General features: G+C 53.4%; 1 protein-coding gene across 1 annotated transcript in view; it reads left to right on the forward strand.

The window, feature by feature from the left end:
- The window catches only part of TOGARAM2 (TOG array regulator of axonemal microtubules 2), a 44700-nt gene that overhangs the window by 1022 nt on the left and 29237 nt on the right, over window positions 1–14441 (forward strand). Inside the window, exons 3-9 of the mRNA XM_088841778.1 lie at window positions 2850–2897; window positions 3740–3850; window positions 4536–4817; window positions 5467–5678; window positions 6362–6549; window positions 11475–11521; window positions 12792–12958. Coding sequence (XP_088697904.1) covers window positions 2850–2897; window positions 3740–3850; window positions 4536–4817; window positions 5467–5678; window positions 6362–6549; window positions 11475–11521; window positions 12792–12958 — 1055 coding nt within the window. The remainder of the gene's footprint in view (window positions 1–2849; window positions 2898–3739; window positions 3851–4535; window positions 4818–5466; window positions 5679–6361; window positions 6550–11474; window positions 11522–12791; window positions 12959–14441) is intronic.

The following is a 14441-nucleotide window of genomic DNA, read 5'->3' on the forward strand; positions in this document are numbered from 1 at the left end:
GATGGAGGCAGTCTTGCTCAGAAGGTGCCGTTGAACCTTATGTGTCTGGACCCTCAGGCAGCTTTAAATCTTCTCTTTAGCTTCATAGACATGATTACTATGGGAAGACTGAGACAGCATATCCACTTTGATAGCCTAAGGTCAGAGTCGGGGCTGGGGTCTTCTTACATAGGGAGTCTGAACTACAGCCCAGTGAACATCAGAGTCACTCAGGAGTTAAGGGAAGGAAAATAACCAAAGAGCTGTGGCTGTTCCCTGGAAGAGTCTGCTTCTGTGGAGGCCTGGGTGCCGCCTTGAAATCTGTCATTCTAATCAGTTCCTAGGAGATTTTTATCTGCAGCTGAGACTGAGGACAAGGGCTATACGTAAACACCACGTTTCCACGTGTGATTCACACAGGAAGTCTGCACCCTGGTTAGATACAGGTAGCAGGAGTCTGTGGCTTCCAAAGCCTGGACTCCAGGTTGTTTACTTTGATTGTCTGTCCCCCCAGGAACGTTCCTTCTGGGTTTTGCTGGAAGCAGCCATCTTGACGAATTCTTGAGTCTGTCTCACTCAGAGAGGCAAGAGGTGGGGTGTTGGGACCGGTGGAATAAAATCTCCCTCCACGTCACTCTGGAGAAGGGCCATGTCTCTCAGCTATTCTGGGCTGCTTGTCACTACTGTGACAGGCAGTTGCCTTCTCCTCTGATTGTGAGGAAAATTCTCCTCAGAGAACTGAGTGGTTGGAGGCTGTAATCAGCACGACCTCAGAGGCTAGGCCGGAACCTCTCTTTGGTCGTTAGAAGCTGCCCTGCCTGCTGGGGTCTGGGTGGGGACATGGTGGGCCGGCTTCCAGACAGAAGGCAGGTGTTTTCAGTTCCTGGGTTAGGATTTGTTGCTCAGCAAAGAGTCTGGCATTGCATCCTGCCCTGTCCCCAGATGGTATCTCAAGGGATCTACTCTGGGGCACAAATTGGGGGATTTGGAAGCTCTGGACTTTGTCCTGATTTTATCATTGATCATCTCTGGTCATTCACCTCCCTACCTGTCAGGGTGGAAACGGGTCACTATGATATCAGCAGATAATTTATAAAGCTGAGTGAACTTGCAGAGTCTGCGGCGAGACCTTTATTACATGGGAAAAGAATGAAGTCAGGTCAAGGGCAGGAATGGACGACTGACCCCGGAGGGTTAAGGGAGGCTGGAAAGAGGCTTGGAGAGGTCAAGCGGTCATCTCAGGACAATGAAATGACTGGGAGTGTTTGAGGTTGGCTTGGTCAACAAAGTGAAAATGAGGGCCAGGACCTTTGTGCAGAAGACCAGTGTGCCTGAGAGAAAACAAGGGAGTGTCTCCACAGAGTCCCTGCTGCATCCTTGAGTGATAAGAGGGGCTGCAAAGCTTGACTCGGCGTGAGCTTCCAGGGCAGCTACCAGAGTAATGAGGAAAGTAGAAACTGGTGGGGAAAGGAAGTGTCAGACTCCCCCTTGATAAGCTCCACCTTCCCCAAGACCCTGAGGTGACCGTGTCAATGCCAAAGCCACCAGCAAAGCTGGATTCATGCATTTCACTGACACTCTTCATAATGGACTGTCTACAGTCATGCAGGCTGTCTATATGGACTGTCTACATAATGGACTGTCTATAGTCATGCAGTCTTGAGAGTCCCTTGGACTGCAAGTAGATCAAACCAGTCAATCCTAAAGAAAATCAGTCCTGAATATTCATTGGAAGGACTGATGCTAAGGCTGAAACTCCAATATTTTGGCTACCTGATGAGAAGAACTGACTTATTGGAAGAGACCCTGATGCTGGGAAAGATTGAAGGCAGGAGGAGAAGGGGACGACAGAGGACAAGATGGTTGGATGACATCACTGACTTGATGGACATGAGTTTGAACAAGCTCCAGGAGTTGGTGATGGACAGGGAAGCTTGGTGTGCTGCAGTCCATAGGGTTGCAAAGAGTCGGATACGACTGAGTGACTGAACTGAACTGAACAGTTATGCAACCTGGGGACTTGGAAACTAAAGAGTCCAAGAGAGTCCAAATGTTAAAAGTGCCCTTCAGTCCATGCCAAGTGCTAAGTCGCTTCAATCATGCCCGACTCTTTGCAACCCTATGGACGATAGCCCAGCAGGCTCTTCTGTCCATGGGATTCTCCAAGCAAGAATACTGGACCGGGTTGCTATGCCCTCCTCCAGGGGATCTTCCTGACCCAGGGATCAAACCCATGTCTCTTTACATCGATTGCACTGGCAGGTGAGTTCTTTACTACTAGCACCACCTGGAAAGCCAGTGGCAGATTTCTTTACTACAAGAATGCTTTAAGGGCTTCTCTGGTGGCTCAGTGGTAAAGAAACCACCTGTCAATGCAGGAGACACAGTTTCAATCCCTGATCGGGAAGATCCCACGTGTCTAGGGACAGCTAAGTCCCTGGGCCACAACTATTGAGCCAGTGCTCTAGCGTCTGGTAGCTGCAACTATTAAGTCCACGTGACACAACTACTGAAGCCCGAATGTCTGGAGCCTGTGCTCTGGGATAGAAGAAGCCAAGGAATGAGGAGTCCATGCACCACAACTAGGGAATAGTCTCTGCCGCAACCAGAGAAAACCCCGCACAGCAACAAAGACCCACATAGTCAAAAATAAGTGAAAATTTTAAAGTTCTTAAAAAAAAAAGAAGAAAGAATGCTTTAGCTCCTGGTGGGCTTCCCACAGCGGTTTAAAAAGAGTTTGTGATTTGTACTGATCCTCTCTGCCTCTCTCCATTGTACGTCCCTGGATGTTATAGGTTGGAGTCCTCTGGATGCTTGAGGATTGTGCTCACAGCCCAGAAACTAGCTGTTGCCTCTGGACAACCCTCCAGGTGCCTCCTCCACCCAGGGCATGGGCACCCGTGATGATGTACCCCCAGGTAAGGGGCCCCAGGGAAGGTTGTCGGGGTGGGGATCTTCCTTGGATACTTCCACGGGCTCTGCTTGGGAGATGTGGTCGGGCCTCCATGCCTTTCTATCCGGGCCAGGCTCTCTGTGGGCTCTACCTGCTCAGCCTCCTGTGGGGGCTCCCTATCTGGCTCCAGATTCCTCAACCAGGGCTTTGCCTCCACTCTCTGAGCTGATGGGCTGACTTAGGGTAGTGTTCTGTAGTGGGAAAACGAAGACGGGCCAAGGATACAGGAGTGGGTCCATGGGAGGGCTGGGTGGCCCCGTTTTCCTCAGCTGACAGGGCAGGAGACAGTGTGGCCAACTCTGTATCAGAAAACAGTGTTCCAGGTCTGGCGCTGCCACTGGGAGCCAGCTGTGTGAGCCCATTTCCTCTGGAGGGTGAGGGAGTCAGAGGTCCTGCCTGGAGGGAATGGGTGCTTGTGAGGTGGAGCTGCTGCTCCAGGGAGGGGCCTCTGCAGGGGCCTGGAGACCCCTTGGGAGGCGTATGGAGAACTGGGAATGCCTGAGCAGTTCAGGGAACAGGCCACTGTGCTCAGGGCCGAGGACCAGGGAGTCCATGAAGGAGGCTGAGAAGGTGCAGTGTGGGGAGGATTTGGAGCAAAGCTGGGAGAAGTCACGTGGAATGGGCTAGGAAGGTGGGCTTTGGTGGGGAGCACGGTGCCCGGGCCGGCTGGGGTCGGGGTGGCAAGCCCCCACCTGAAGGCCAGGCTCTGATTTGGGGGATGGGCCACAGAGTGCCCGGGGCCGTCTGTCCCCTATCCCGGCCTTAGTGGATTCTAAGACGCTGCTGTCTCTGCCTTTCTGTCCCCAGCCAAAGTTCCAGCTCCTGTGGCCGTGTATTGTGGCAGCATTCCCCAGAGCAGTGCTGGGCCCCTTGCACTCCCAGCTGGAAGCAGTGACTCCAGCCTGAAGACTTTTGGAGGTGAGATAGGGGCACGGGCCTGGTGACTCCATCACATCAAATGGCCTTCGAGTGTCCCAGCAGCCTTTCTGGGGCCTTGGGACAGAGATGGGCCATTCCACTTGGCAGCCACGCAGACAGGTTCAGTGACCACAGAGCAGAGCTTGGACCTCATCCTGGAGGGAGGAGATGGGTGTGTTTAGATGCTGGACTGTGTCTTCAAGCCATGGGCAGGTGTTAATTTTACCCTGGTCCCTGCTGGACACGTCCTTTGGTTTTAGGTGGGTCCTTGGGCTTCCCTGACAGTAAAGTGTCTGCCTGCAATGTGGGAGACCTGGGTTCGATCCCTGGGTTGGGAAGATCCCTTGGAGAAGGAAATGGCAACCCACTCCAGTACTCTTGCCTGGAAAATTCCGTGGACAGAGGAGCCTTGTAGGCTATAGTCCATGGGGTCACAAAGAGTCGGACGTGACTGAGTGACTTCACTTCCCCTCACTTTTCATTTCTCTGCCTCAAAGGACGGGGGTATATGGAGGGCTCCCGCCGGAACAGGGAAGAAGTGGGGCTCTCCTAGGAACCGCAAGAAGGCCCCATGAGCCCAAGGAAGGCAGAGCTGAGGTCCCAGGGCCTGGGTGATGTGAGCGCCCAGGGAAGTGGGGGGAGTGGGCTCCTCTAGCATAGCAGTTCTTGTTTCTGCCTCCCTCAGCCTCCCTCCAGCTAGCGCCCAGCGCCCTTCTGGAGAAGCCGTCACAGCTCTTGAGTGGACGTGGGGACCCTGGCAGCCTCAAGCTGGATCCTCCCCTGAAGGGCTGGCAGGCCAGGAATGGCCACCCCAGGAACCTCGCGGCCCTGTCTCTGGGTCCCCACCCACTGGTGCCGCTCCCCTCGCTGGAGTCAGAGGCCAACAGTGTGGCCCGGGACACCACCCAGATCAAGGACAAGCTCAAGAAAAGGAGACTCTCGGAGGGCTTGGCAGCATCTTCCCGCGGTGAGCCCTGGGACCTGCCCAGCCCCCAACCCTAAGGTCAGGGACCCCAGGCCACCTGGACTGTGAGAGTCAGCAGGTGTTCAACTGGCAGCTGGGGTCAGAGGTGGTCAGGGGGGCACCCTCACTGCAGCCCCTGCTTCCTCCCTGGAATGCCATCTCCCACTTGGGCCTCTGCAGCGGCTCCTAACCGGACTCCCCATTCCCACCCTCACCTCCTAGTCTTCAGTGCAGAGGAATTCTTTTCGAACTCAGATCTGACCACCTTCTTCCTCCCACTTCCGCCAACTATGCTAAAGCCACCCAGTGGTTTTCAGGTGGATACAAGAACTAGAACCTGCTGCCTTCCCTCCTAATTCAGTACTGATTTTGTTCCCCTTTCTACCCAACCTGCCTCTGAATTTTAATTATTTAATTAATTTATTCTGAATTTTAAATAGGTGACTTTGACTGACACTTTCTACCAAATTTTACAGGATGGGAAAGGACACTCAGCAGAGTCTAGGGGTGGGCTTGGGGCTGGGGGAACATCTGCCCCCTCCTCTCGCCATCCCAGCCTCCCCATGACATAAGGCCCTGTTGCCAGCAACTGAATTAACTCCACTCCCCACACTCCGAGGACTGACTTACTCCCCATCCCTACCCCATACAGCCTCTCTGGATCCCGGTGGAGGCCCTAAAGGAGTTCCCCTGAGGACTGCTGTTCCCCGGGCCACCTTTCAGAGGCTGCTGAAGGTGTCTAGGCCTATGCCTCCCATTCAGAGCATCCCCACCACCCCAGAAGCCAGCGGAGCCAAGGAGAAGGGCCTGGACCCGCCCACAAGCTGTCAGGGTCCCCAGGAGCTGAGACCCGGTGCCCAGGAGGTAAGGCAGTTGGACTGCTCTGAGTCTTGCCTCCCTGTTCTTCTGTTTTTCTTTTGATCCTTTACCAATCCCTGTTCCTGGGCCCTGAGCATCTCTGAAGGTATCTTTTCTGGTAGTTGCCCCAGAAGTACCGAGCTGGCTCCTCCTAAGCAGAGGCTGTGTGACCATCCATCTTACATGTGATGGTTCTCAAGCCTTCTCTGATCTAAATGTTCCAGAATTTCCTATGGTTCTGACCCTCCTCACTTTTGGCAAAGGACTGTGCCAGAGGGGATAGAATACTGGGTTAAGACTCAGGAGATTTAGGTTCTGCCCCTCACTGGTTGTGTGACCTTGGGCAAGTCACTTCCCTCTCTGGCCCTGAGTTTGCACTAAGAAAAGGGAATTGGGCCTGATGTTTTTGAGGATCCCTTTCAGCTCTGCTGATGAGAACAGAAAAACAGCCAATAATAATGACTAAAGGGGTTGAAGTCAGAATGAGAAGACCCCCTTTTTTTTTAAATGGTAAGGAAACAATGAGCTCAGAGGTCCCAGGGTAGTGTTATTAGAAAGAGAAACAGGATAATTACCAGTGCTGTGGACAGAAGGGACCACTCTGTGCGAGGCACCTGGGAGGTGAGCATCCAGAGTGGACTGTTTCATGGAGCAGACCCCTCCCCGCCCCTGTATCTATCTGCTCCCAGGCACAGATTTCCCAACAGTACCTGCACTGCAATGATGAGAAGATGCACAAGTCCCTGGGAGGCATTGTGATCCCACCCATCCCAAAGGCCAAGGTACCCGCTGGGACCTCCGGCACACCTGGCTCCCTTCCCAGCCTCTTGCCTCTAGGCCAGGACATCCTCACGGGCCTGAGGCCCCCCACCACACGGTAAGCAGCCCTAAATCAAAACTCCCTTGTGGTCCTCTCTCCTCTACCCTCCAAGATCTGCTTGGACTCCCTATGACTGAATCTCCACACCAGGGCAGAGCTCTGGGGGCCAGATGTGTGGAGGGCAGGGTCCTCCACCATGAGTCTCTGACCAGGGGCAGTCACCGAGCTGACCCTGACTCCAGCAGGAGGGGTGCATAGGCTTAATTAGCAATGTCTTGACCTCTGCTTTCTACCGGTGTCCTGATACGTGTGGTTGCTGCCTGATAAATAGAGTATGAATATTTTTTAAGCGCTATTGGAGTCATGATAGTACTTTGTGATGGTGCATTTTCTTAATGAATGGACGTTAAAAATGCAAGCATTATTGTGTCTATGTGTGGGGGGTAGTCTACAAAAGTTTTGGACTAAAAAGGGAATCAAAAAACTGGGAATCAGTGAGTAGGGGATCTCTGTGTTGTAATGATTCTGGGTTTATGGCTTGTAAGTGGGACAGACAGTACTTTCCACATGGCCAAGATCATCCCCATAGACCAGACTGATGTTGGAGTGTGTGTGTGTGTGTGTGTGTGTGTGTTTGAGAGAGAGGGGATAAGCTCCTAACAGGAGAGATGGAGACAGGGAGAAGGAGAGAGGGCACTCTCTTTGGGGTCTGCTGTACCCATTTCTCTCAAGGGTCCTCTGTCTCCCACATTGCCTCCCCTTCTATCCCAATACATGCCCAGATCGTACTGTGCGCTGGTGGAGTGTGGGAGCCCATCTGTGGACCTGCTCCTGCACTTAAGCTCTCTGCTCGATTTTTCCATCAACATCTTCCTCCATCAACATCTTCCTCCATCAACCTCTTCCTCCACCGACTTCCACCTCCTCACCATCGACACCACCTCCTTCTTTCCTGCTCAGACACCTGCTTCTTTCTCCCCTCTGAGAGTTCTTGGTGGCTTTCATGACTCTCTGGCCCCAGATAAGTGACCTTTCCACATATCCCACTGCTCTTGACTTTTTGGCATCATTTGAGCTGTTGATGTCCTTGAATTCTTTGCCTTTCTCACCTTCCTGACTTCCAGGCAGTCTCCTGTGTGCCCCCTCTTTCCTTATTTCTTAAATGGATTCCAGAACTCTTCGCCTCCATCTCCTTGGTCTCCCCTGGGAGTCTTATCTGTGCAGGTGGCTTCCAAGGTCAAGTGGGATGGGAGACTTCCGCATCCCCTGGGCTTCCCTCCTCCTGTTGAGCATTCCCAGGGCCCTCAAAGCTGATGCAGATCCAGCGTTGGAGGCAACTGCCGCAATATACCACCACCACAGCATCATGGATGGAACTCTTCGCGTTTCTCCTAACTGCCTGTCTCCCATGACCTCTCAATTTCCACTGGTGTGCAGGAGAGCTCTTTGAGCTTCCAATTTCAGCATCATTTTAAACTCTTGCCTCCTGTTCCTAACAGATTGCCACATCCCATGAGGACTTTCTTAAACAACGAGAGACAATACGAAGGCTCCCACCACTCCTTGCTCCGCCTTTGCTCTTAGTTTGTACCTGCTGCTCCCTTTTGACCTCCCCCTGGAGCTCCTACCCCATCTCCTTGTGGTCCTGAGCTCTTCATCCTGATCTTTTGTTTTCATCCACCCCCGCTCCCTGAATACACCCCTTCCATGCACCTCACTTCTATCGACTTCCTGGTGCCAGCAGCTTAAAAAGGAGTCTCCTTGGCCAGACATTCAGGGTGTCCCAGTCCACCACTTCACACTTCCTCCTGTGCTGCTCTGTGGGAGCCTGAGTGGCAACCCCCCCACCCCCATACCCCTGTGTCCAGCCCTGGACGGCACCTCCCTGCAGCCCCAACATGAGCCTCTTATCCTTGGCCTGCTGATCAGTTCCTACATTTTTCAAGCCCCAGCTCCATGTCCACCCTTTCTGTCAGGTCTTCCCTGGCCTCCTCAGGATGTGGGGAAGGGCTCTGTTCACACGGCATCCAGCCTGTGTACTGTCCAGCCACCTCCCACCTTCTTATTTGCTCACCTTTTATTTCAACCTCATTTCTATTCTTGAACTTGCAGCACTAAAAGGCAGGGGCTATATCTGGATATTTCTGTGGCTCCCATGGTGTCAAGCTCCCATGTTAACTGCCATGGATTAGTCATGCATGGATTAGGCAGATAACTATCTGAAGTATCTGCCTACTTGCTGTCAGGTTGTGACATGGATTTCTCTCCATTGACTCCATGAGGCTAGCTAATAGCTGGGAGGGAGACTCCATTACCATTTCATCCATCCTTCCATCCGTCTATCTGTCCATGTGTTCATGCATCCATTGAGTCACTTAAAAGCTGTTAAGAACCACTCTGTGCCAGACATTGTGTCAAGTGCTATGAAAGCAAAGCCAAACAAGACATTCTCTGTGTTCTGGGAGCTCATAAGAGAAATTTACCAGCAGACCATTGACTAAAGGTCCCAGTGAGGTAAGCACTAAGATAGAAGGCTGCCTCTCATTCTGAGGAGAGCTGTGGAAAATTATTTCAATCAGGCCAGGAAGGCTTCTCAGAGGAGATGAGGCCAGCTGAGTTTTGAAGGCTGAGGCAGAGTCTGTGAGATGGAGCAGAGGGAGAGTTGGGAAGGACGATTGATTGAGGCATTTAGGGTATGGCTAGTTTTCCAGCAGCACTGTATCTCTGTGTGACGCGGGGTGAGGTAAACAGGGCTGAAGGGCCCGTGTGCTAAACCGAGGAGTATGAGCTTTACCCTGAAGCAGTGAGGTGCTGCTGGAGGCGTTTTGGTGTGGAAGTGACGTCAGATCTGATTTAGGAAGGCCACTTTGGCCACAGCAGTGTGGCATGGGCTGTGCACACTGTTGGGGGTTGCCTCTGGGATCCAGGGGAGAAGCTGTGGGCACCTGAATGGGCAGAGGCTGTGGGGCCCTGGTCTGCAGTGGTCAGTGTGCGGAGCGGCTCGGAAAGTGAAGAAATGGGGGAGGGGGGTGGTGACTGGACGGCTGTGGGATGAAACAGGTAGGGAGCTGAGGCCCATGCCAGAGTTACTAGATAAACAGCCAGACAGATGGTGGTGGCTTCAGCAGGGCAGGGAATTAGGAGGAGAGGCAGGCTTTGGGGCAGTGGGGTGGCAGCTCGTGATGGGTTCAGCGTGTGCTGCTGGGGACACTGGTAGGCGCTTAGGTGTCTGGCCAGGTGCATGGAGAAGACTGTCGATGCAGGCAGAGCTTTGCTGTTCCCATCATTTTCATGTGGCCTGGTGGGACCGCCTCAGGCTGTGGTGGGGGTTCAGAAGAGGGAGGAGGGGCTGGAACGCTGTGTGGAGAAAAGTGAAGGCTCTCTGGGTGTGGGTGACCTTGACCTCTGTCCTTTCTGCTAATGGGTTTCTAGAGAAGGGAAGGAGAGGTTTGCCAAGGTCCACAGCTTGAAGGAGGCTGAGCCGCGTGCTCTGAGGCCACATCCTCTGCTCAGAGGGGAAGGGAAAACAGCCTCCAGCTTGAGGTCAAAGGGGCGAGGCTGTGGGCCAGGAGCCGGAGGCGGCTGGGTTTGAGGGAAGAAGCAGCCCCAGGATTATCGGTGCCCCCATGCCTACTCTGTGCCTAGCCAGAACCACCAAAGGGACTTCCCAGCTCATCTCTGCCCCCAGCCCTGTTAGCACAGCTGGGCACTGGTGGGTTCCAATGGCAAAGACCTAGCGTTCTAGCTGGGCACCCTGGGGTGTTTGCCTATGGTCTCCAAGCCACACATGCCCTCCCTGCGGGTCCTGATCTAGGAGGCTGTGCCTGTCCCAGGGAGCAACTCTGAGTCTTGGTTGGCCCAGGCTCTGGCCCTTCCTGTAGACCTCCGGTCCCCTGACCTCCACGGTCCCCTCATTAGGAGCCCCTATATCTGGGCAGGCACTCAAGTGGGCTCTCCTACAGCCCATCTTCTGGCCATCCCAGCCTGGGTCATCCTGCTGAGTGAATACTCTGAGGCCAGAGCACAGGATGTCGTGTTCCAGTTCTCGTGTTGTGGCTTGTCACCCTGTCAGCCCCCCAGAGCCTTCTGCTGTCTATGCATTTCCCAGTGAGAAGAGAAAAGTCCATGTTAGATAATGTATATCTGGTCTTCCTGGGAATGTAAGGCCCATGCATGCATCACCACCTGTCTTAGTAATGCTGTATTCCCAGTGTCCACACAGCGCTTTGCGCATAGTACATCTTCAATAGGGTATGGTAACCCACTCTGGTATTATTGCCTGGAGAATCCCATAGACAGACGAGCCTGGCAGGCTACAGTCCATGGGGCTGCAAAGAGCTGGACCTGGCTGGAACAACAACATGCATGCATGAATGAGTAAGCAGTACTGTTTGTTTTAAAAACTGCAATTAAAACCAGTGCCAGGAATGCCTCATCTTCCCTTCCTGTGCTGTTTGAACTGCACGTCTCCTACAAAGCAGTGGTGATTTCCCATCAGCAGCAAAGAGGGTCATACCCTCTAGACCCCGGAAGGGAGAAGGAGTGGGTCCCCGAGCTCTCATGGGTTGGGAGAGGACCTGAAGTCAGTCTGTCCTAAGCTGGGAGGAGATTCACCCCGATCTCCTGTGCACACAGCAGAGGCAGGGCTCCCTGTTGGACTGAGCGGTTTACTCATGGAGGCTGGCTTCCTGGGGAATCAATGGTCTATGCAGCCAGAAAACAGGGCTCTGAGTTTTGTCTGGACCAAGCCTACCAGCCAGCCTGCTCTCAAGTCCAGAAGGAGCTGCATCTCCTGTTGCCTTGAACACCTGGCCAAGAGCCTCTTTACAGGGGCACCCACATCCCCCTCTGTCTCATCCCCCTCTCAGCTGTCACCCCATCCTGGAGCTAGCCTGGGAGCTAGCTCTTGCTTGCTAGCTAGCACAGCAGGAGCTCTTGCTTGCCGTCTCTCATGGTGCTTTTTTCTCCCCCATTCTTTTAAGATTGGTCCGGGAGCGTGGGCCTCGGGAAAAGACCCCCAGATCTCTGGGTATGTACTCGCCTTGCACCCTTCCATTTGAGATTTGACTCTCTGGTTCCTGGGTTGGATCATGGGATCAGAATAAGGGCTAGAGGAGATCTGGGTGCTCTGAGACTCATCGTCCTCATTTCATGGAGGGGGAAGCAGAAGTCGCCCTGGTGCCAGGGAGGGTGGCTCCTGCTCTATGCTACCCTCCACCAGCGTAGGTTGCTTCATGATCACCCAGCTGAGAGAGACGGTGCTGTCCCATCTGATAGAGGAAGGAGTGCACTGAGGTTCACCAAGCTGGACCTGCTTAGTCTCAGTGTACAGAAAGCACGCAGGTCCTTGAGGCTTCAAAGGTGGGGTTTTGTCCCATCCTATGGCTGCCCCTGGGCTTCCCAGGTGATGCTAGTGGTAAAGAATCTGCCTGCCAATGCAGGAGATGCATGGGTCTAAGCGAATAGAGGATTCCTTTCCAGACAGAGTGAGAAATTAAACTGCATCCTGTGAATCCCTTGGTCAGCCGATCCCGGGAGGTTTCAGCGTCAGGGGAAGAGAGCCAGCTGGGCTGGCAGTGAAGCAGGTGGTTGAGGCTCAGAGAGGCTTTCCAGCCTATGATCTAATTCATGGGGAGGATGGAAGGTCAAGTGAGGGGACATGGGCAGAGTACCCTGGGCCACAGGCCTAGGGGGGTTGGCGGCAGCTGCTGTGCTGAGTGGCAGGAGCGGGTGGACTGTTGCCCAGCTTCCGGGCAGGTCACTCTGTAATCAGCTCAGCAGCAGGTCAGTTGGTCAGGGGGAGGCTGCTGCCCACGAGGCCCCAGGGTTAGGATGCCCAGCTGGGCCCGAGAGGGAGGCCTGGCATGGAAACCTCTGCTGTGGCCAGTCTCCCCTCTCTGGCCGGGCTGCAGCAGGGTGTGCTGGGGCAGTCCAGTGTGACACACACAGGCACCCAGTGTCTCTTGAGAGCTTCCTGAGAGCACGGGAAGGGCGTTTTGGGCCAGGAGACATCAGCCTAGAGCCGCTCCCTTGTCTGCCCCAGTTGTTGATAGATGGATGCGTGGGCGGATGCACGAAAGCAGGAGGGTGTTTGTCCTCAGGCAGCCTGTTCTACACCTGCCAGTGCTGCTCACCTGTGCCTTTCCCTTTTAAGGAAGCAAAGGGGAGAAGAACTGAGGGTGGAGGGCTTAGACAGTTGAATGTTACACCAACCACAGGGTTGCAGAACCTTAATCCCAATGGCTGCAGCTCTCAGGGGCTGGGTGTCCTCAGTTTTATTCTTGTTCTCCACTCCTCAGAGCCAAAACCTTTGATCCCGCCTGTCAGAGACAGGTCTGCTGCCCCCGGGAAGCCTGCCCTGCCTTTATCTCAGTCTGCTCCGATGCTGACATCCTTCTCCTTCAGCCATGCCAAAGAAGCTCATCCCTTGTTAAAAGAAGAGGATCAGAAGGAGAGTGGAACCAAGGTACCTGGAAAGCGAGGGAAGAGGAAGCTGGGGTCAGAGTAGACCACTGGTGAAGGCACACATGCTTCTGAGATACATAAGTGTGGGACCAGCTTGAGGAAAGCAAGGAAGAACCCGGAGGCAGCTGCTCTAGTCTTTAAGGATGGGACCTGTAGATGGGTTTGGGGTGAAGGCTATGGAAAAAAAGAGAGGAAAGAAAGGCGGAGAAGGATAGAGGTGAGGGGGCCTAGGTGAGGGGAAGAGCACAGCAGGGAGCTGAGGGGTGGGGCTGAGGGAGGAGGTGACAGGAGGAGGTCACACATGGTTCAGAAGGAAGCAGGATGTGGGGGAGATGGCAGAAGGGCTTAGGTGAACCAAAGCAAGTAATTTGAACCAGCACCCAAGATAGCAACCTAGAGGCAGCTGACTCAGAGGCAGATCAGCCAAAGGCTGTGTTTTACAGGCTGATAAATACCTTGTACCTCTAAGGTGACCTTGATCCAGATGATCATACAGATCCTAGTCTGGATGAATTTATTGAAACTTGGAGATTCACTGGGCTTCCCACATGGCTCAGTGGTAAAAGAATCCATCTACCAAGGCAGGAGTTACAGAAGACCCTGGTTTGCTCCCTGGGTCTGGAAGATCCCTTGAAGAAGGCAATGGCAACCCTCTTCAGTATTCTTGCCTGGAGAGTCCCATGGACAGAGGAGCCTGGTGGGCTACAGTCCATAGGGTCACAAAGAGTCAGACAGGACAGAGCATGCATGTGTTCAGTTCAGTCGCTCAGTCATGTCCGACTCTTTTCGACCCCATGAACTGCAGCATGCCAGGCCTCCCTGTCCATTACCAACTCCCGGAATTTACCCAAACTCATGTCCATTGACTTCCCTAGTGGCTCAGATGGTAAAGCGTATGCCTACAATATGGGAGACCCAGGTTCGATCCCTGGGTGGGGAAGATCCTCTGGAGAAGGAAATGGCAATCCACTCTAGTATTCATTCTTACCTGGAAAAGCCCATGGAAGGAGCCTGGTAGGCTATAGTCCACCGGGTCGCAAAGAGTCGGACACGACTGAGCGACTTGACTTGACTTCACTTCATGTCCATTGAGTCGGTGATGCCATCCAACCATCTCATCCTCTTTTGTCCCCTTCTGCTCCTGCCCTCAATCTTTCCCAGCATCAGGATCTTTTCCAATGAGTCAGCTCTTCACATCAGGTGGCCAAAGGATTGGAGTTTCAGCTTCAACATCAGTCCTTCCAATGAACACCCAGGACTGATCTCCTTTAGATGGACTGGTTGGATCTCCTTGCAGTCCAAGGGACTCTCAAGAGTCTTCTCCAACATCACAGTTTAAAATCATCAATTCTTTGGTGATCAGCTTTCTTTATAGTCCAACTCTCACATCCGTACATGACTACTGGAAAAACCATAGCCTTGACTAGACGGACCTTTGTTGACAAAGTGATGTCTCTGCTTTTTAATACGCTGTCTAGGTTGGT

The sequence above is a fragment of the Moschus berezovskii genome, chromosome 11, assembly GCF_049115385.1.
Source record: "Moschus berezovskii isolate FMDL1 chromosome 11, NW_MosBer_1.0, whole genome shotgun sequence".
Taxonomy (NCBI): domain Eukaryota; kingdom Metazoa; phylum Chordata; class Mammalia; order Artiodactyla; family Moschidae; genus Moschus; species Moschus berezovskii.